General features: G+C 38.3%; 1 protein-coding gene across 1 annotated transcript in view; it reads left to right on the forward strand.

Moving 5' to 3' along the window:
• LOC124716320 (mitochondrial Rho GTPase) overlaps window positions 1-19,899 on the forward strand; it is a gene marked incomplete in the record, with an annotated part of 167,053 nt that overhangs the window by 125,355 nt on the left and 21,799 nt on the right. Inside the window, 3 exon segments of the mRNA XM_047243164.1 lie at window positions 17,570-17,700; window positions 17,779-17,991; window positions 18,076-18,272. Coding sequence (XP_047099120.1) covers window positions 17,570-17,700; window positions 17,779-17,991; window positions 18,076-18,272 — 541 coding nt within the window.

Genomic DNA, 19,899 nt, shown 5'->3' on the forward strand with positions numbered 1-19,899 from the left:
AAATCTCTCTCCTCCCCAAAATTCACTCAAAATTCTCTGCTTTTTCTCTTTGGACTAATTTTTGCCTAAAGATTCTTTCTCAAAGCTTTGCTACGAAGTAAAACTATCAGTTGCCTGAGTTGCCCATCTATAAGCATCACCTTTCAAAAAAACCTCTCACAGATGACATTTTCTCTTTGTTATTCCATGTTTCTGGTAAATTATTAAATTCACTAATGAAATCCATTGGATGCACTTCCCCACATGGTTCAAAATTATTAAATTTCTTACAACTAACAAATGAAGAACTGTTTGGGACACGACATACTCTATGCTTTTGATTTTGTACCTCTTCCATCTTTCTCCATTTCATCCAATTTGGAATCTTCATTTTTATTTACTTTTACCAGTTTTTCCTCTACCACTACTGCACACTTTGGTTTTTACCTCTGTTTCTAAATCATTTTTAATCTGATTGATTTGATTCTCAAGTTTAACCCTGTTTTCAGCACAAAAGTTCCTGGCAACTTTGACTTCATCTTTACATTGTTTTTTCAGATGCCTCCACCCTCCTACTATACTCATCACAAAGTTTCTTTCTCTCTTCTACACATTTACTACTCATTAATGTTAATTTCTCATTAGTATTATGCTCCTCCGTATTTAATTCTGAAAAGCTAGAGCTAACTACCTTAATTTCCTTTTTAATTTCTTTTGTCAGTTCATCTTTTAGGCTTGTCATGTCAGTTTTAATTATACTAATTTGTACTTTCGTACTCATATTACTCAAGCAACTCAAACTACTCATAATTTGCCTTAACATCCCTTCCAAATTTCCATCTGCCATAAACTATTGCCCTTGCTGACTTTCGCTACTAGATTCCTCCTCCTTAACCTTAATGATCTCACCCACTTAAGTACTGTTTTTTGTCCATTTCGCTCACATCACCACACAATGTAGATGATGCTTTCATCATTCCATCTAGAGTAGGTTTTTTTGTCCCCATCATTGAAAGTTACATTCATGTTTGATTTATAATCACTGTCGTCTACAGACCCAGTCTGCTGTTGTCCCTTGTCTCCCATCACACTGTCTTGTTTGTTAAGGTCACTCATTATGTATCTCTTAATACAAAATAGCTTTTACAATAAATTACCTTGTTTTTAATCACTCGTCTGGTGCTGGTTTACTGTGATTGTCATCTCGACTCGTCGTCTGCTGCAAGTTGTAATTCTCTCAGCGAGGCGTCTTGTTTTATCTCGGTCAGCTGTGTGCACCTGTGTTGTGCTTGGCTGCTCCTGTACTCAGTGGCTGCTTCCATAGAACCTGCTTGCTGATTCGCTGCTGTCCTACGGTAGCCATGAAACCCCAGCACTGAGTGGCTGTAGCATCTCTTCCATTTAAAATTGTACTGTAAACCACTCAAGTTCACACTTCACTTTCAAAGTTCGTGAGTTCTAGTTTATTTTACCCACGTAAAATAGACCTCACATCAGGGGCACCAAATGTGGTGGTTCACCTTCTGTATTTCTTCGTTTGTTGTCCTCGGTGTTGACATACTGGCTGAAAACAAAAGGGGCTGGAAGAGCAGTACTGTTTGCTGTAAATGATGTAGCCACAACCCCCCCCCCCCCCCCCCCCCCTTACACATTTAATATGGGCAGTGCACTATTGTTTAACTTTCGAAAAGCCTCATTAATAGTTTTGAGGCGAACATCCACGTGCTGCTACAATAGTTTACTATTGAACATCTATGAGCACTAAAAACCTAACCACAAAGTTCACAGTTCTTGAAGAATAGGAAGGTACATATGGAGCAGACAATGTCATTGTTTTAACACATGACCTAATTGTGTAACACTTATTTCACAGTTAAGTTGAAGCATTGTTCTTGTTTTAACCAACACAGGCTTCTCGTCTGAAACTCAGCCATGGACTGACTGTCTCTGGACCAAAAATTGGGGCCCTTTTATATCCTCACAATAATAGGTACTGAAACTACACATTGCTTGAAGTTAAATTTAAATTCATTGAATTAACTGAATACATCGAAAAATTGTTTCTTTTTAACAGTTTCTTCTACTTCAAGGGCTAAGCCGAATTATTTGTTTAAATCATGAAATTAACATATATAGTTACACAAACAATACTTTGACAAAACTGTTAATTACTTTGGAATTAATTAAGGGCTGGCTTTGCTAACATGTTTTTGAATGGAACCAAATCGATCATTTAAGAATAGAATTAGTTATTGCTCCAAAATGTTTGTAATTAGTACAGAATTTATATTTGTTTATAAGTCAACAATAGAATTTACGTTGCGAAACAGTTACTGATTTCACCCTATAACAAAAGATACTAACTGGGAATAGTCAAAATACATTATAAAATCAATTACATACATAAAACTAAGCAGAAAATTAGATCTGGTGTTATATTCTTTAAAACTGAGGGCCAGTCTTTCTCTTTTATGAAAATGCGGATTATATTCACGTATGTTAGTGGTAATTAGTGAAAAAATGAATATAAGGAGGCAGATGGCAAAACAGGGGAAGTAGAATTATCAGAGCTTGCTTTGTCAGAAGTTGTTTACACTTTGCCGTCACAGCTTGAGGTGCTGTGAACTCGAGAGCAGAGGTGGTCTGGATGTTAATGTTTTTGCACCGGAACAGAACAAGCTTGTTAAAATAATCTTGGACTGACTTACTGTCTCACCAACTATGTATCATACGATGAAGTATCATGTAGAGCCTAGCTATGAGCTTATTGTAATAATTGATCTGTTCACTCTGTGTTGTAATGAGTTATGAAAATAGTGAAATACAGCAGAGTTCTATAAGTCATGGTTATGTGATTTCATATCAAGTTGCTAGAAAGTATGAGCTCTCTTACAGCCCTCAACCATCTGCAGATGGAGACAAAGTTAAGTGGTCAAAATTTGTGGCTCCGCTTAGCAGGACTACAGCATCAAGAAAATACAAAAAGCTGACTGTCAGGATATAAGAAGGTAAGTTTTATTACTAACAGCTCTGCCAGAAGAAACCCTCTATTAAAACAATTCATTTGTACCCTAAGTGAAGGACATGGATGAGAGGTGCTAAAATAAGAGAGCTTCAACAGAAAATAAGAAGAAATTTTATGAAATCGCAGAAAAATGTGCAATGCTACGTACAGCAACTGAGATAAACAATGAAGAAGATACAGGCGAACACACACTGTAGTGTTGTCTAATATAATTGCTATACTCAAGAAGAAGTTATTTTTGCGATTTAATGAAAATCATATATTTGTGAATTACCGGAACTTTGGACATAAAGAAAATCAGTTTACCGGTGCTAAACCGGCCACCAACCAAGATTATTTATGTAGTTGAGTAACCTCTCAGCTTGTAACTCGGGGAGAAATGTTGTGATGATGAAATGTAAGATTTCTGTTTGCAGTTCTTGAGCCTATGAGTACAACTGCCATTTCCGACACCATTGGTAGCTGTCAGACTGTGGAACAGCAGTGCCATTATGCGTTGCTTGCTGCAGGTGGTTAGCTGACTATGCATCGGCTACACAGTGTCTCATCAAGACATCACTGATTGTGTAGTGAGTCATTTTGTATCAGTTTGCCAAAATGTCATACTGTGATGCTGTTAATACATTTTTACAGGTAGAGAAATGCTGTTGAGTGAAATTATTGCTAATTAGATCATACATGCAGCCGGAATAACAATACGTCAGAAATGTTAAAGAAGGTAGAGGAAAGGTTTAACAGCCCCAAAGTCAACAAGATTTCTAGTCTGGAAGCTACTTTAGCAAAATTGCCTAAGGATTTACAGTTGGAAATAAATAACTATTGTGAAATAATTAGAAAGGAAATTATTAAAATATTCAAAGAAGTAGATGGTAATGCAAGAAATACTGGTGGGAGTAGTCACTCAAGAATTAGAAGATACACACAATCAAATCGCAGAAACACAGGGCCGTGTAAATGCATTAGAACAGAAGAGAAAACTGATAACATCACTAACGATCAAAAGGCTTTGACTCATTGGGAATAAAGATTAAAGGAAATTGTTGAAGTAAAAGTACAAGGAAAGGTAGAATCAGCTAGTGCTGCCACTTAATTCCATGGACCACACAATAGTTAGCTAAGACGAAATTCACAAGCAGCAGAAATGTTAGATACAAGTAATACGGGGACAGCAAGTGACTGGTTAGAAGACTTCCAATTAGGAAAAGGCCTGAACATGGCGAAACAGTTTCCTAAGCTCAAGCCTGATGGGGAAGTGCATCCTACTCATTATAGTATATTGTTAATTTTTGCTTGTTGATCATGTAACTACGACTGGATGAAACACAATTTTCGTGGCATATGCATTTCACCTTTGTTCTGTGTATGGCATCTTCAGTGGCCTGGAATATGTACACATTTTTTGCTGTTTGGTTTACATTCTGGAACAATGTATATATAGATTATAAACAGTTTTGGTGGTTGAATAGTTTAAATTCTACTTACAGGTTCCGTGGATGATTTTCTACACGTTGTATTTTAGTTCTTTGTACATGTTGTATTTTAGTTCCGGTTTTGGCGTTGTTCTTCTTCTTATAATTGCCATTTGAGTTTTTGTTTTCCACTCTTTGCCAGTACTAGGAACTGTGAACGCTTGTTTTGATGTTGTGTTTTTGGTTTGTGTCTTCGACTGCTGAGCTGTGTGTGTGTGTGTGTGTGTGTGTGTGTGTGTGTGTGTGTGTGTGTGTGGGTGGGTGGGTGGGTGGGGGTGGGTGGGTGGGTGGGTGGGTGGGTGCGCGCGCGGCACTTGCGACCAGAAGGCAGGAGGGTGAGAGACAGAGTAAAGTACGTATTTGTTTTAATTTCGCTGCATGTGTCAGAGGGATAATTTTTATCTTGTCATTTCTTTTATTAAGTGTGGTAGGGAGTCTGTATCAATCTGTGTTTCCTCATTTATTACATGTTTGTTTCCAGCAGTGGCTTTCTGGATGTGGAAGTTTTCTTGCATTTGTGTAAAATATTTGTCGTGGTTGTTTATTCTCATTATTTTCATATCTTGTTCCGTGTTTGTAGGATGATGGCTATGGTGTTTTAAGTGTTCTGCAAATGTGGTGTGCCACTTACAACACTTTCCAAGAGCATTTTTTTTTTCTTTTTCATGTAGTTCTGTCTCTGTCTGGTTAATGAATGTGGGTGGAATGTGTATTGGTGTTCTCATGATTTCACATTCCAAATGTAAATGTATTTTTTGTCTTTTTTAATGTTAGTTTTATTATTTTCTGTTTATGCTTGTGTTCTAAATGTTTCACTGCTGTGTATGTGTTGTGTTAATTTTTTTCTATCATTTCCGTGAGAACTGCGGGGTTTCCTATGCTCTGTGCTAATTCTAGGTGAATCTCATAGTGTGTCATGTTTAGGTAATATTGTTTCGAATATAGCATCTTAATTTCATTTAGTAACCAGTATCATTCTGCAGTTGATTGTGCAACTGTAGAACTGTTTTTAACCTTTACATTAATACAACTTGGAAAAAGGGTTGGAAACATTGCACCAACAGCAAATTAAACAACCAGTACATGGAAAATCTCATAGTAGAAACAGAACACATCCTCACACATGAAGAACAACAAAATAATTGTGAAATAAACATAAGACTGACAAGAGAATTAGTAAGAAAGGTAATGAAGGGTAATAAAACAAAGATATAAGACACATAATAGGAACAACCAAACAGAAACAGCTACTATGAAAACGTTAAAACAATAGACAATAACATTATAATAGCAAGAGCAGACAAGAGAAATTTAACAGTACTTATGGACAAAGAACACTACACCACAAAAACCAAGGAATATGTAAATGCCAACACCATGCAGAAACTGATGTCAGACCCAACTGCACGATTTCAAGCAAACCTGAAATGAACACTGAAAAACATTGAACATGTACACACAGATAAACAGAAATACTACTAACACATGAACACCTACAAGCAGCCAACTAAAAATACATAAAGATGTACACCTATGATATCCATTATTAACTTGAGGAAAGCCCCAACATACCACATAGCCAAACATCTGCAAAAGTTAACCACAAAATGCTATAAAACAGAAAACAACAGAACAGTGGTAAACACTGGAAACCTAATGGAACACATCCAGAACATACAGGTACCACACCCAGCATCACTGATTTCATTCGACATAGAAAACATGTGTACCTCCATCCATGACACAGAAACAATAGAAATCATAGACCAAATCTCACATCCCACAACCACCTCACTACAGAAGCAATAACAGAAATATCAAATTTGCTCCAACTGGCAACTGAACAAAACTACTTCCAGTTTGAGAATGAATATTATCTGCAAAGTGATGGACTGCCCATGGGATCCACAATATCAGGAACATTAACAAACATTTTTATCGGTCAGCTAGAAAATCAGATATTTGAAAAGATAACCACTAATGATAGATATAAATCATGTATTGATACAGATCTTCAGAGAACCAACAGCTATAGACACAGTAATACATTCCTTCTCTAATCATCCCTATAACCAGAAGCTTGCTGTGTTAAGACATTTTATTGTATAGATTAAATTGGATCCCACTCAACAAGAGAAACTATGAAAAGGAAATGAGTACAGCCAGACAAATAGCTAGGAACAAGGGGTCTGACATACATGTAGTACACAGACTCAATCAGAAAATAAAATCACAAATACAAAACAAACAAGACATTTTCAGAATACAAGGTAACTCACAAGGTTCAAACTCATGAACACACTCAAAACAGACACACAATGACAACATCACGTAGAAAAGAAGCAAATGAACTTACACACATAAATTAACACTAAGGGTGCAAAAATACTAAAGAAACAGGGCTTCCAAATAGTATATGAAACTGTGAAAACTCTCCAATCAAACTTAAGCCAACCAACAACCAAGAGGGATAAATTCCAGGGATCAGGAACATACAAACTGTGAAAGTTGTGATGCATTATACATAGGCATGACATGCAGGAATTTTAAAACACGATACAAAGAACACATCAGGTGTTGGAACTATGAAACAAACCATTCCACATTTGCAAAACACTTTAAACACCATATACATTATCCTACAAGCAGGGAACAAGAAATGAAAATAATGAGAATAAACAAACATGACAAATACGTTATACAAATGCAAGAAAATTTTCATATTCAGAAAGCCATTGCTCAAAACAAACATGTGATAAATGAGCAAACACACATCGGTACAGACTCCCTACTACACTTAATAAAAGAAATAATAATAAGATAAAAAATTATCCCCCGCTCTCTCTCTCTCTCTCTCTCTCTCTCTCTCTCTCTCTCTCTCTTTCACACACACACACACACACACACACACACACACACACACATCATTTCACGTTCACATACATATACATGCATACACAATCAGACCAATGATATTTTTAAAAAATTTCACTTGAAAGTTGACAATAATGTTCAATCTTCGGCGATGACATCCGACAGTCGGCAGCACAAACCAAAATGTAGCATCAAAGTAAGTGTTCAGTTCCTAGTGCTGTGAAGTGTGGAAAACAAAAACTCAAATGGCAAAGAACAACAGTGCCACACCCAGAACTAAAACACAACTTGTAGAAAATCATCCACAGAACCTGTAAGTAGAATTTAAAATATTACTATACCATAAAAAAACCAACCACCAGAACTGTTATAACCTATATACACATTGTTCCAAAATGTAAACCAAATAGTAACAAAATGTACATATTCCAGGCCACTGAAGATGCCTTGCAGAGAATAAAGGGGAAACACGTATGGCACAAAAATTGTGTTTCATTCAGTTGTAGTTAAATGGTCAACAAGTAAAAATTAACAATATACAGTAAGGAAGACAGGACTACAAAAGTTGAAGATGCATCCTACTTATTTTCTAAGGGGATTTTCCAGCCATTAACAAAGAAATGATAGGATTTTCAGAAAATAGATTTTGTATTTAGTTGTCTGGTAGAGGATGCTGCAGAATGGGGAACAGGCTATTGAGAGGAATTCATATATTGGAAAATTTCCAAGAAAAATTTAAAATGAAATATTGGTCAAATATTATGCAAGAGAAACTAATGCTACAATTTTTAGATCTTAAATATTCTAATAGCTCATGGGATAGTTATAAGAAATATATGGAGCTTACCTAGATCTAAATATTTAGACAGTCCGACAGAAGATTTTAATACATTATGCAAGAAAGGAAATCTGGTGCAGAGGAAGGATGACTGTTGACTATTTATTGACCTGCATGAAAGGATTACACACTTTAAATAAAGAATGTAATGCAGATGTTCAAGGAGATAATAGGGGAAATACAAATTCAGAAAATAAACTTTTTGCCAATAATTTTGAAAGAAAATGGGAAGAATTTGTCATAAGTAACAGAGGTAATAACTAAAATAATTTACAAGGGAGAAAAAGAATTATGAGGAAGGATCGGAAAGTAATGGACTATATATATTTTCCCCCCTGTTATTGCAGCTGTAATGTTGAAATTTCCAGATGATATAATTTGAAGTTTGCACTGCTGAGGGTATTTTTGTTTTCATGTGCAACTCTATCAAGAGAAGCCTGAACTACAAAACAAACATGGCGCATGTTACTGTCCTCAGCTTGTGGAGAGCAGTGAAGTGTAGGTCGATATTTGTGGGCCAAAGGGCATAAACTGGGTGAAATTCACAGGGACGTGTGGCGTGTGTGTGGGATGATTATGAACCATAGCAATGTCTCCATGTGGCGTGCATTCTTTCATTGCAACCCCGCAGATTGTCAGAGCCATTGAAGCAGCAAGTTTAAACAACCAGCATGTGTAACTGCGCACCTTATCTCAGCAGTCCCATGGTGCAGGGTATAGTACTGTTCATGACATGTTGAAATTTCAAAGAACTGTGACTGATGCTCGAACAACAGGGAACTGACATGTACCGAGACTAGAAAAAAAGTATCTCATTGATAATGGCTAGGCACCAACTAACCGAAATCTGGATTTGCCAAATAAAACATACAAAAAAAAAGATGACTGATTGCTACACTCTGAAATTTATAAATTATTAAATAAAGTTGGTGCTCGCTGGGTGCCTTAGAACCTGACAGACAACCACAAGGTCCAGCAAATGATGACAAGCTTGGATAACTTAATGTGTTATGCTGCGAGTTGAGATCAAGAGACACGAATTGACGTGATGTACTGTGATGTAATGGAGAGTGAATACACCACAACGTGATGGTGCCATGACAGCCAATGTGAATTGGCCTTCACTTTCCGATCTTCCCTAATAATACACAATCTTAACTGGTGGTATCAAGAATAGATGATAATAATAACACTAATCATTTTACATGTGAAAAACAGGCCTCTGGGTAGTTTTTGAAATGTGCCCCTTCTATGCTTTCAACATTTATGAATTGGTTCAAACTTTACGTGAAGGTAGACAATTCAATAAAGTCAAAACGATTTTGTGTTTTTTTTCCCTTCTTTGTGTTTTTTTTTTTTTTTATCCAATAATCTTTATCCATTGCCAGGATATAATAGTCTAAATTTGTGCTTTAGGTAGCACATAAATTTCATTCTTACGTGCATTGAATGTGCGGAAATGGTTCACATGTAGTAGGTGAATATGGATTGGGGCTAAGAAATGAAAGAGGAAGCCGCCTGGTAGAATTTTGCACAGAGCAAAACTTAATCATAGCTAACACTTGGTTTAAGAATCATGAAAGAGGGTTGTATACATGGAAGAACCCTGGAGATACTAAAAGGTATCAGATAGATTATATAATGGTAAGACAGAGATTTAGGAACCAGGTTTTAAATTGTAAGACTTTTCCAGGGACGGATGTGGATTCTGACCACAATCTATTGGTTATGAACTGTAGATTAAAACTGAAGAAACTGCAAAAAGGTGGGAATTTAAGGAGATGGAACCTGGATAAACTGAAAGAACCAGAGGTTGTACAGCGTTTCAAGGAAAGCATAAAGCAACAATTGACAAGAATGGGGGAAAGACATACAGTAGAAGAAGAATGGATAGCTTTGAGGGATGAAGTAGTGCAGGCAGCAGAGGATCAAGTAGGTAACAAGACGAGGGCTAGTAGAAATCCTTGGGTAACAGAAGAAATATTGAATTTAATTGATGAAAGGAGAAAATATAAAAATGCAGGCAAAAAGGAATACAAACGTCTGAAAAATGAGATCGACAGGAAGTGCAAAATGGCTAAGCAGGGATGGTTACAGGACAAATGTAAGGATGTAGATGCTTGTCTCACTAGGGGTAAGAAAGATACTGCCTACAGGAAAACTAAACAGACCTTTGGAGAAAAGAGAACCACTTGTATGAATATCAAGAGCTCAGATGGACACCCAGTTCTAAGCAAAGAAGGGAAAGCAGAAAGGTGGAAGGAGTATATAGAGGGTCTATACAAGGGCGATGTACTTGAGGACAATATTATGGAAATGGAAGAGGATGTAGATGAAGATGAAATGGGAGATACGATACTGCATGAAGAGTTTGACAGAGCACTGAAAGACCTGAGTCGAAACAAGGCCACCGGAGTAGACAACATTCCATTGGAACTACTGACGGCCTTGGGAGAACCAGTCCTGACAAAACTCTACCATCTGGTGAGCAAGATGTATGAAACAGGCGAAATACCCTCAGACTTCAAGAAGAATATAATAATTCCAATCCCAAAGAAAGCAGGTGTTGACAGATGTGAAAATTACCGAACAATCAGTTTAATAAGCCACAGCTGCAAAATACTAACACGAATTCTCTACAGACGAATGGAAAAACTAGTAGAAGCCGACCTCGGGGAAGATCAGTTTGGATTCCGTAGAAATTCTGGAACGCGTGAGGCAATACTGACCTTACGACTTATCTTAGAAGAAAGAATAAGGAAAGGCAAACCTACCTTTCTAGCATTTGTAGACTTAGAGAAAGCTTTTGACAATGTTGACTGGAATACTCTCTTTCAAATTCTAAAGGTGGCAGGGGTAAAATACAGGGAGCGAAAGGCTATTTACAATTTGTACAGAAACCAGATGGCAGTTATAAGAGTCGAGGGATATGAAAGGGAAGCAGTGGTTGGGAAGGGAGTAAGACAGGGTTGTAGCCTCTCCCCGATGTTATTCAATCTGTATATTGAGCAAGCAGTAAAAGAAACAAAAGAAAAATTCAGAGTAGGTATTAAAATCCATGGAGAAGAAGTAAAAACTTTGAGGTTCGCCGATGACATTGTAATTCTGTCAGAGACAGCAAAGGACTTGGAAGAGCAGTTGAACGGAATGGACAGTGTCTTGAAAGGAGGATATAAGATGAACATCAACAAAACCAAAATGAGGATAATGGAATGTAGTCGGATTAAGTCGGGTGATGCTGAGGGAATTAGATTAGGAAATGAGACACTTAAAGTAGTAAAGGAGTTTTGCTCTTTGGGGAGCAAAATAACTGATGATGGCCAAAGTAGAGAAGATATAAAATGTAGCCTGGCAATGGCAAGGAAAGCGTTTCTGAAGAAGAGAAATTTGTTAACATAGAGTATAGATTTAAGTGTCAAGAAGTCATTTCTGAAAGTATTTGTATGGAGTGTAGCCATGTATGGAAGTGAAACATGGACGATAAATAGTTTGGACCAGAAGAAAATAGAAGCTTTCGAAATGTGGTGCTACAGAAGAATGCTGAAGATTAGATGGGTAGATCACATAACTAATGAGGAAGTATTGAATAGGATTGGGGAGAAGAGAAGTTTGTGGCACAACTTGACCAGAAGAAGGGATCGGTTGGTAGGACATGTTCTGAGGCATCAAGGGATCACCAATTTAGTATTGGAGGGCAGTGTGGAGGGTAAAAATCGTAGAGGGAGACCAAGAGATGAATACACTAAGCAGATTCAGAAGGATGTAGTGTGCAGTAGGTACTGGGAGATGAAGAAGCTTGCACAGGATAGAGTAGCATGGAGAGCTGCATCAAACCAGTCTCAGGACTGAAGACCACAACAACAACAACAACACAAATAATTCTCACATACATTAAGACTTTGACTTGATAGTAGTTCCAAACACACGTTTAAGATTCAAAAGGGTGATAAGTGAGTCTCACATAGAGCCAAGCTTTAACTTGTTAGAGTTTCGAGACTTGCATTCTACATGGTGCTGTGTACTTCACATTTTTCCATGGATAACCTCCAACTGTGCAATGGAATTAAGACATTGAAAATTTGTGCCAAGCTGGCACTCAAACCCATATTTCATGCTTGTCACTAGCACTTACCATAACCGTTTCAGCACACTTCACAGCCAGACCCAAACTTCCATATGTCATTATCCATATGTCATTAACCTGCATTCGTGCACGTACTGTAAGTCCTGTACAGGGTAGATATTTTAATCAAAACTCGCTATCCCGGTGTCGATGTACAAGGAGGTATTCTTGAAACTTTTTGGACTGACGGGGTAGATGTCATCCACCCAATATCATATAAGAAATACTTCTTTTAATAGAAAATGCCGTTTTGTAGTGATTCACTTTTGTCCGTCTTGGTTTACAGTGTGCTGTAAGTCCATAACCAACTTAACAAAGCATTACTACAAGACTTTGATTCATACATACTTTGTACTTGTTTTTCTTCATTGCTTATGTTAAAATATTTTGCCTCTGTGCAGTCTAAAATAATCAAATGCTAAATTGCGCTGTTCAGAAAAATCTGTGAAAGAACTGTAGTTTCTGCTTTGTTTTAGGATAATAAGAAATTTATTTTTTATCCATTTAAGAGTTAGTATTGTGTATCCGTGGATTCAAAGTTACTAACCATGGACAAATGATTTGTGCAGCGAGAAGTATTACGCCTAGAGGAGTTTATCAAAGCCATTTCTGTTGGTGTTGTCTTTCGTGTGTTCGGAGATACTAGGATGATGGAGAAGTCTTTCTCACAAAGATGTAGGGTAATGGATAAAACTATGGGTATTTAGAAAGTTCATCAATAGCAAATAACCCACAAGTATGCACTATAGGTGTGAGAACATAAACCGACTAACATGGACAGTAGAGTCCAGCATACTCTGAGTATTGTCCAACCTAATGCTGTTATTTTCCTTACATGTTTGCATGACAGTTTAGTCTCTTTCCTACCTAATTGTAAAATCATTTAAGAATTAAGTGAATTGAACAAGAACATATACAGTCTTGTGAAACATTATATCACATTATTCGAAACAGTTGTTATCTTTGTAAATGAAACCAATTTTCCTTTTTCTTCTTCCTCCTTAATAGTCATGTTAATGAACAAAACTTCCAATATTGGGCTGGAGACAGTGCTAGATTAATGTGTCAAGCAATGGAAAGTACAGGAAAAAGGTAGATTGCTAGTCACTGTAAAGATGACACATTGAGTTGCAGTCAGGCACAACAACAGGAGCCTTAGGCCAAAGCCTTCTTCAGAAAGAAGGGAAACAGACAAGCAAGCACACATTACGCACACATAACTATTATTTCCAGCTGTCAGAATGAACTGCGTTGAATGGCAGCAACAATCTGATATGGGGTGGGGAAAGGGGATGGATAACAGGGTATGGGTAGGGGGAGAGAAGTAAGCACTGTGTGGCAGAGCATGAAGAAATAGACTAGATGGTTGTGGGACAAGACTGCCAGGTGCAACATTGGGAGCTGCATGGGGGGGAAGAGGCAAAGTGGAGAATGGAAAAGGAGAAGAGCAGAGAAGGGGAAAAGAGTGGTGGGTGCATTGGCAGAGAGTGCTGCACAAAGAGGGTGAGGGGACTTGAATTGGGAAGAGGTGATAGGACAGAGGGGGCAGAAATAGTTGGGTGGAGAATGTGGGGACAATAGGTTACCATAAATTGAGTCTGGGATAATTTTGAAAGTGGAAAGTGTGTTGTAAGGATGCTTCGCATCTGCACAGTTCAGAAAAGCTGGTGGTGGAAGGGAGGAGCCAGGTGATCTGGGTTGTGAAACAGCGATTGAAATCAAGCATACTATGTTCAGCTGCATGTTCTACATGGACTCTCTGCAATTCACGTTTAAGTGCCTGGCAGAGGGTTCATTGAACCACCTTCACAATTCTCTATTATTCCAATCTTGTATAGCGCACAGAAAGCACGAACATCTATATCTTTCCGTACGAGCTCTGATTACACTTATTTTATTGTGGTGATCGTTTCCCCTATGTAGGTCAGTGTCAACAAAATATTTTCGTTGGTGATTGCAATTTTGTGAGAAGATTCTATCGCAACGAAAAACGCCTTCCTTTTAATGATCTCCACCCCAAATTCTGTTTCATTTCTGTGACACTCTCTCCCATATTTCGCTATAATAGAAAATGTACTGCCCTTCTTTGAACTTTTTCGATGTACTCCACCAGTCCTGTCTGGTAAGGATCCCACACTGCACAGCAGTATTCTGAAAGATAACAGAAATATGTAGTGTAGGCAGTCTCATAATTGAAATACCTAGGTATTTAGTTGAATTCATGGCTTTTAGATTAGACTGATTTATCGTGTAACTGAAGTTTAACAAATTCCTTCTAGCACTCACGTGGATGACCCCACACTTTTCGCTATTTAGGGTCAACTGCCAATTTTCGTTCCATTCAGATATCTTTTCTAAGTCATTCTGCAATTTGTTTTGATCTTCTGATGACTTTATTAGTTGATAAACGACAGCGTCATCTGCAAACAACCTAAGACGGGTGCTTAGATTGTCTCCCAAATTGTTTATATAGACAAGGAACAGCAAAGGGACTATAACACTACCTTGAGGAATGCCAGAAATCACTTCTGTTTTACTCGATGACTTTCCATCAGTTACTACGAACTGTGACCTCTCTGTCAGGAAATCACAAATTCAGTCACATAACTGAGACAATATTCCATAAGCAAGCAATTTCTCTACAAGCCAGAAATCCAGAAATATAGAATCAATCTGAAATCCCTTCTCAATAGCACTCAACACTTCATGTGAATAAAGAGCTAGTTTTGTTTCACAAGAACGTTGGTAGTCAAACCAGTATAAAAAGCTGTGCATTGTTTGCAGCATAGCTGGTATATGACATGGCTGCTTTCACAGGTAGCCCATCCTCTGGCGGTGTAAGATAAGCCTGTCACAGGACTGGAATAGGAATTGTTGGGTGAGTGGATTGGGCAGGTCTTGCACCTGGATATTCCACAAGGATATGATTCCTGTGGCAAGATGATGAGATTGGGAGGGACATAGTGATGGACTAGGATGTTATGGAGGTTGGGTAGACAATGGACCGCCGCCTTAGGAGGGGTGGTATTAGGTGACAAAGCAGGCGCTCTTTTGTATTTGATTTTTGAGGGTGGTGTGAGGATTGGGATTTTGTAGGGATATGGCATGGGAAATCTGTTTGAGGGCTAGGTGGAGGGGGGAGGGGTGGGAGAATTGCCTGTCTGTGGAGGCCTTTGTGAAACCTTATATATAATGGGCAAGGCAGTTCTTGTCACTGCAGGTACACCATCTCAGTTTGCCCAGACTGTATAAAAGGGATTTTTGTACATGGAAGGGATGGCAGCTGTCAAAAAGCAGGTATAGTTCGTGGGTTAAATGTGGACATAGTTGTGGTTAGAGCCATCTGGTAGACATACAGCCAGACTACCATCTGGAAGTCAACATCCAGATAGGTGGCATGCTATGTTGGGGAGGATCAGGTGACATGGCTGGGAGAGAATGTGTTGAGATTGGTGAAGGAATGAGGATATGATGTTTTGGCCCTGAGTCCAGATCATGAATATACTGTCTGTGACCGAGCGGGGTGGCGCAGTGGTTAGACACTGGACTCGCATTCGGGAGGACGACGGTTCAATCCCGCGTCCGGCCATCCTGATTTAGGTTTTCCGTGATTTCCCTAAATCACTCCAGGCCAATGCCGGGATGGTTCCTCTGAAAGGGCACGGCCGACTTCCTTCCCAATCCTTCCCTCATCCGATGAGACCGATGACCACGCTGTCTGGTCTCCTTCCCCGAAACCAACCAACCAACCTATTGTCTGTGAACTGGAACCAAACCAAGGTTTTGGTGCTTTGGGAGGCTAGGAAACTGTGCAGTGATTGCAGCAAAACTGGTATATGACATGGTTGCTTTCACATGTGTCCCAGGCACACCTGTGAAAAGCAACCCATTGGTAAAAGTAGCCATGTCGTATACCAGCTCTGTTGCAATCATTGCACAGCTTCTTATATTTGCATGACCACTAAGCAACTGTTCACCAAGGTGAATGGCCACCACCATCACTGTGACCAAGAGTGAAGTGGACCACCCGATAGTGTAACATCCAGCTGAACATAACACACTGATTTCAATGGTTAAATCAAACAATGGGACATCCAGAATGGAATAATGACATGAATCAGCCATGTGTTTTTGTTGTGCCTTTGATTTCAGTGGCTGCTCCACAACTTGGGCCATCTAGATCCTCCTCTCCACCACCAGGTTTTCTGACCTGCACAGACGAGATGTATCGTTGAACACATTCTCCAGTCCCAGAATAATCCCAGCTGCAACCTACATAACCCATTGTCCCCGTACCCTCCACCCAGCAATTTCTGCCCCATTTTTCGCATCGTCTCCTCCCAGTTCAAGTCCCCTCACCCTCATTTTGCAGCACTCATTGGCAACAAACCCACCAGTCTTTTCCCCTTCTCTGCTCTTCACATTTTTCCCCAGCCTCCCGACACTGCACCTGGCAGTCTAATCCTGCCACTGTCTAGTCCCTACAAGCTCCACCATGCAGCACTCTCTTCTTTGTCCCCACTCATACTCCGCTTTGCCTCTCCCTTCCCTGCCTCACTCTGGACTGCTGCTTTCTGGACCAAACAGCTGACGATAAAGGTCATATGTCATGGTTGCTTGAGTGTTTCCGTTCTGAAGAAGGCTTTGGCCAAAAGCTCAACGTGTAACAGTCTTTTGTTGTGCCTCTTTGCAACTCAAGAAGTCATCTTTATGGTGAGTAGCAACCTATCCTTTTTTAGAGCAATGTGTGAAATATTTGTTTATGGTGTTTATATTACAGGAATATCTATTCACATAGCTCTTTTGTTGGAAATTCAGTTGCATAACATCTGATTTCAACAGGATGACGCCTCAGCACATATAGTTCATTAGAGTATGGTTACATAATGCACACTTTCCCTTTGAGAAACAATTTCAAATGACATCCCATCCTAATAATACCAGGCTTGCTGCCCTTCATTACTTCTTTCGAATCTATTCAGTGAAAAAATAATTCTTGTTCGGCTTGGTCACATCAACATATGAACATTATAAAATCATATATTTGAGAAAAGTTCAGAACATCATATATTTGAGAAAAGTTCAGAACATTGCTCTGCCACTTACAGACAGACAGAGAGAGAGAGAGAGAGAGTGAGAGTGAGAGATATGCATATTCCTAAAGTGGTTATAGTAATGTATTCCAATGCAGCTCCCCTCTTACAAGTATTATAATTATGTATTGCAGCATTTAAGCTCGCCTCTCTTTCTCTTGTTTTCAGTTACAAGAGAGAAACGTCTAGATCTACTGAAGAAGCAATCTGGACGCAATGTGTACCAGTGTCACGTAATCGGTCCGAAAGGATCAGGGAAATCGATGTTTTGCCGAAGCTTTATAGGACAAACAGTTGAGGTAAGAAAATAGTAGATTATATTTTAAATGTTTAGTGACATTTAATTTAGATCTATCTGATTACATCTTTATTTACAGACAGTTACTGAGACAGGGTTGCTTGATAATCCACAATGCACAATAAATACTGTGCAGGTATATGGGCAAGAGAAGTACTTAATGCTGCGTGATATTGATGTGCGGAATGTTTCTGAACCATTAACACCATCAGAAGTACAATGTGATGTAGCCTGCCTTGTTTATGATGTCAGTGATCCAAAGTCCTTTGAATACATTGCCCGATTATTTTTGGTAAGTTACCAGCACGTAAAATACAACTGTAACATTTTGAAGGAAAATTTAACTTGCTTCATGGTTTGATATTTTGTTATTCAGAAATATTTCATCGATACAAAGATCCCAGTTCTGATAGTTGCTAACAAAAGTGATTTGGAGGAGGTACATCAAGATTATTTACTACAGCCCTCCAGCTTCTGCAGTCGATATAAATTACCGCCTCCCCATCCATTCACAGCATCAAAGAAAATTAAACGAGACATCTATGTTAAACTGGCAACAATGGCAGCATTTCCGTAAGTTTTACACACATTTTATTGTACATGTAAAATTGCGGCTAGCTTCCAAAATCGAGCTCATTAAAATTAGAAAATATATTCACAATATAGAACCAAATACTTGAAGTAAGGAAGCATAATATCTGTAGTTTGCACATGATTTGTTGATAGAACACTACCACAGAATGATTCTGGAGTATGGTACCATCTTGTGACATTATTGATTGTGAGAAAATCAAAATTCAGTGACTTTGCTTTATTTAAATTTTGAATTTTTATTCCCCTAAGAAGACACATTTTTGAAATATGAACATTGATGCAAATCATAAGCAGTGTAACCGGGACTTGCACAGAAATTGAAGTTGTGTAGAGAACAACAGAAAAATGTGGGCGCTGATTTGTGTGAATTTTAATAGTTAGATGAATTTATAAGATTCATTGATGTCAGTTGTAATCAGCTTTATAGGAACTATTCAAAACAGTGTAGGAAGTTCGTCTCCCACCCCTCAAATCTTAGGACTTCTGTATCTTGCTTCAAAAGTAAGTGAGACATATCTGTATTGCTAAATAGTTAAAAGAGTCAGTTGCAGGGTGTCTGTCTAACAGCCTACAGGGACATCAAAAATTTCATGTACAAGATTTCATATAATTACTGGCCAAATATAAAATGGTAAGGGCTCTCATAATATGCTCATTTAGAGGTATAATCTTAAAGTAAAAGTTTAATACAATAAGTAAAGTATTTAAGTCAGAAAGTGTGTATGTGTTTTAAGGTAGCATACATAACTCATCATGTTCAAGTTAGCCAGATTAATGAAATGCCCTATTCCAACAATGTTAAATTTAGTGACTTGGCTTCCCTGTATTTCAGGAACTACTGTAGCCATTGGCATGAAACTTTTACAGGACATTAAACTGTATGTTCTGAGTCTACTGAAATACAATAATTGCATTTCATCCACAGCTTTGGGAAATACAACTTTTTCATTACATGGTTAAAATTTTGTGTACTTTTTTGTACGTTATCATTTTAACTGTCCATAACATTATGAAAATTTGAATACTCTACTCGAAGTGGTTTGTGAGATTTAGGGAAAAATACAACATAAAATGTAAATTTTCAGGAACGGCTTCTAAAGTTTCAAAAGACTGTAACTCACTTAATGTATGCTTAATTTTTTATTTTTAGTCACTCGGAAGCACCCTTCACCATACTGTATATCATCCTCTTGATCTTTTTCCAAGTCTTTTCTTCTTTCCTTCTTTCTGGACTCCTTAGTGGCCAACTGTGCTGTGTACTCTGCTTTATCAATGCAAACGATGTCCATCCGTTCAGGTTCTGTGATGCAGTTTGCTCCAGGATTAATTCCCATATGCTGTAGCACTTTTACCCTACGAATGTTGCCATCATTAAAAGCAATAACAGCATCGCTGACGCCCCCCACTTGAGTGTCTTCATATCAACAAAAACATTTATTGAACGACTCATTGGAATTTTGAGTCTGACCATGCAGACACTTCTTCAGTAATTTGGTATTTGCCAGGTCTCTGTAAATAGGTTTTATGATATCCATGACTGCTGCTGGGATGGAATGTTTATGGCTGTATGAACTCTTTGAGTACTGACCATTGCGGTAATTGCACC

This window comes from Schistocerca piceifrons, chromosome 1 (assembly GCF_021461385.2).
Source record: "Schistocerca piceifrons isolate TAMUIC-IGC-003096 chromosome 1, iqSchPice1.1, whole genome shotgun sequence".
Lineage (NCBI taxonomy): Eukaryota > Metazoa > Arthropoda > Insecta > Orthoptera > Acrididae > Schistocerca > Schistocerca piceifrons.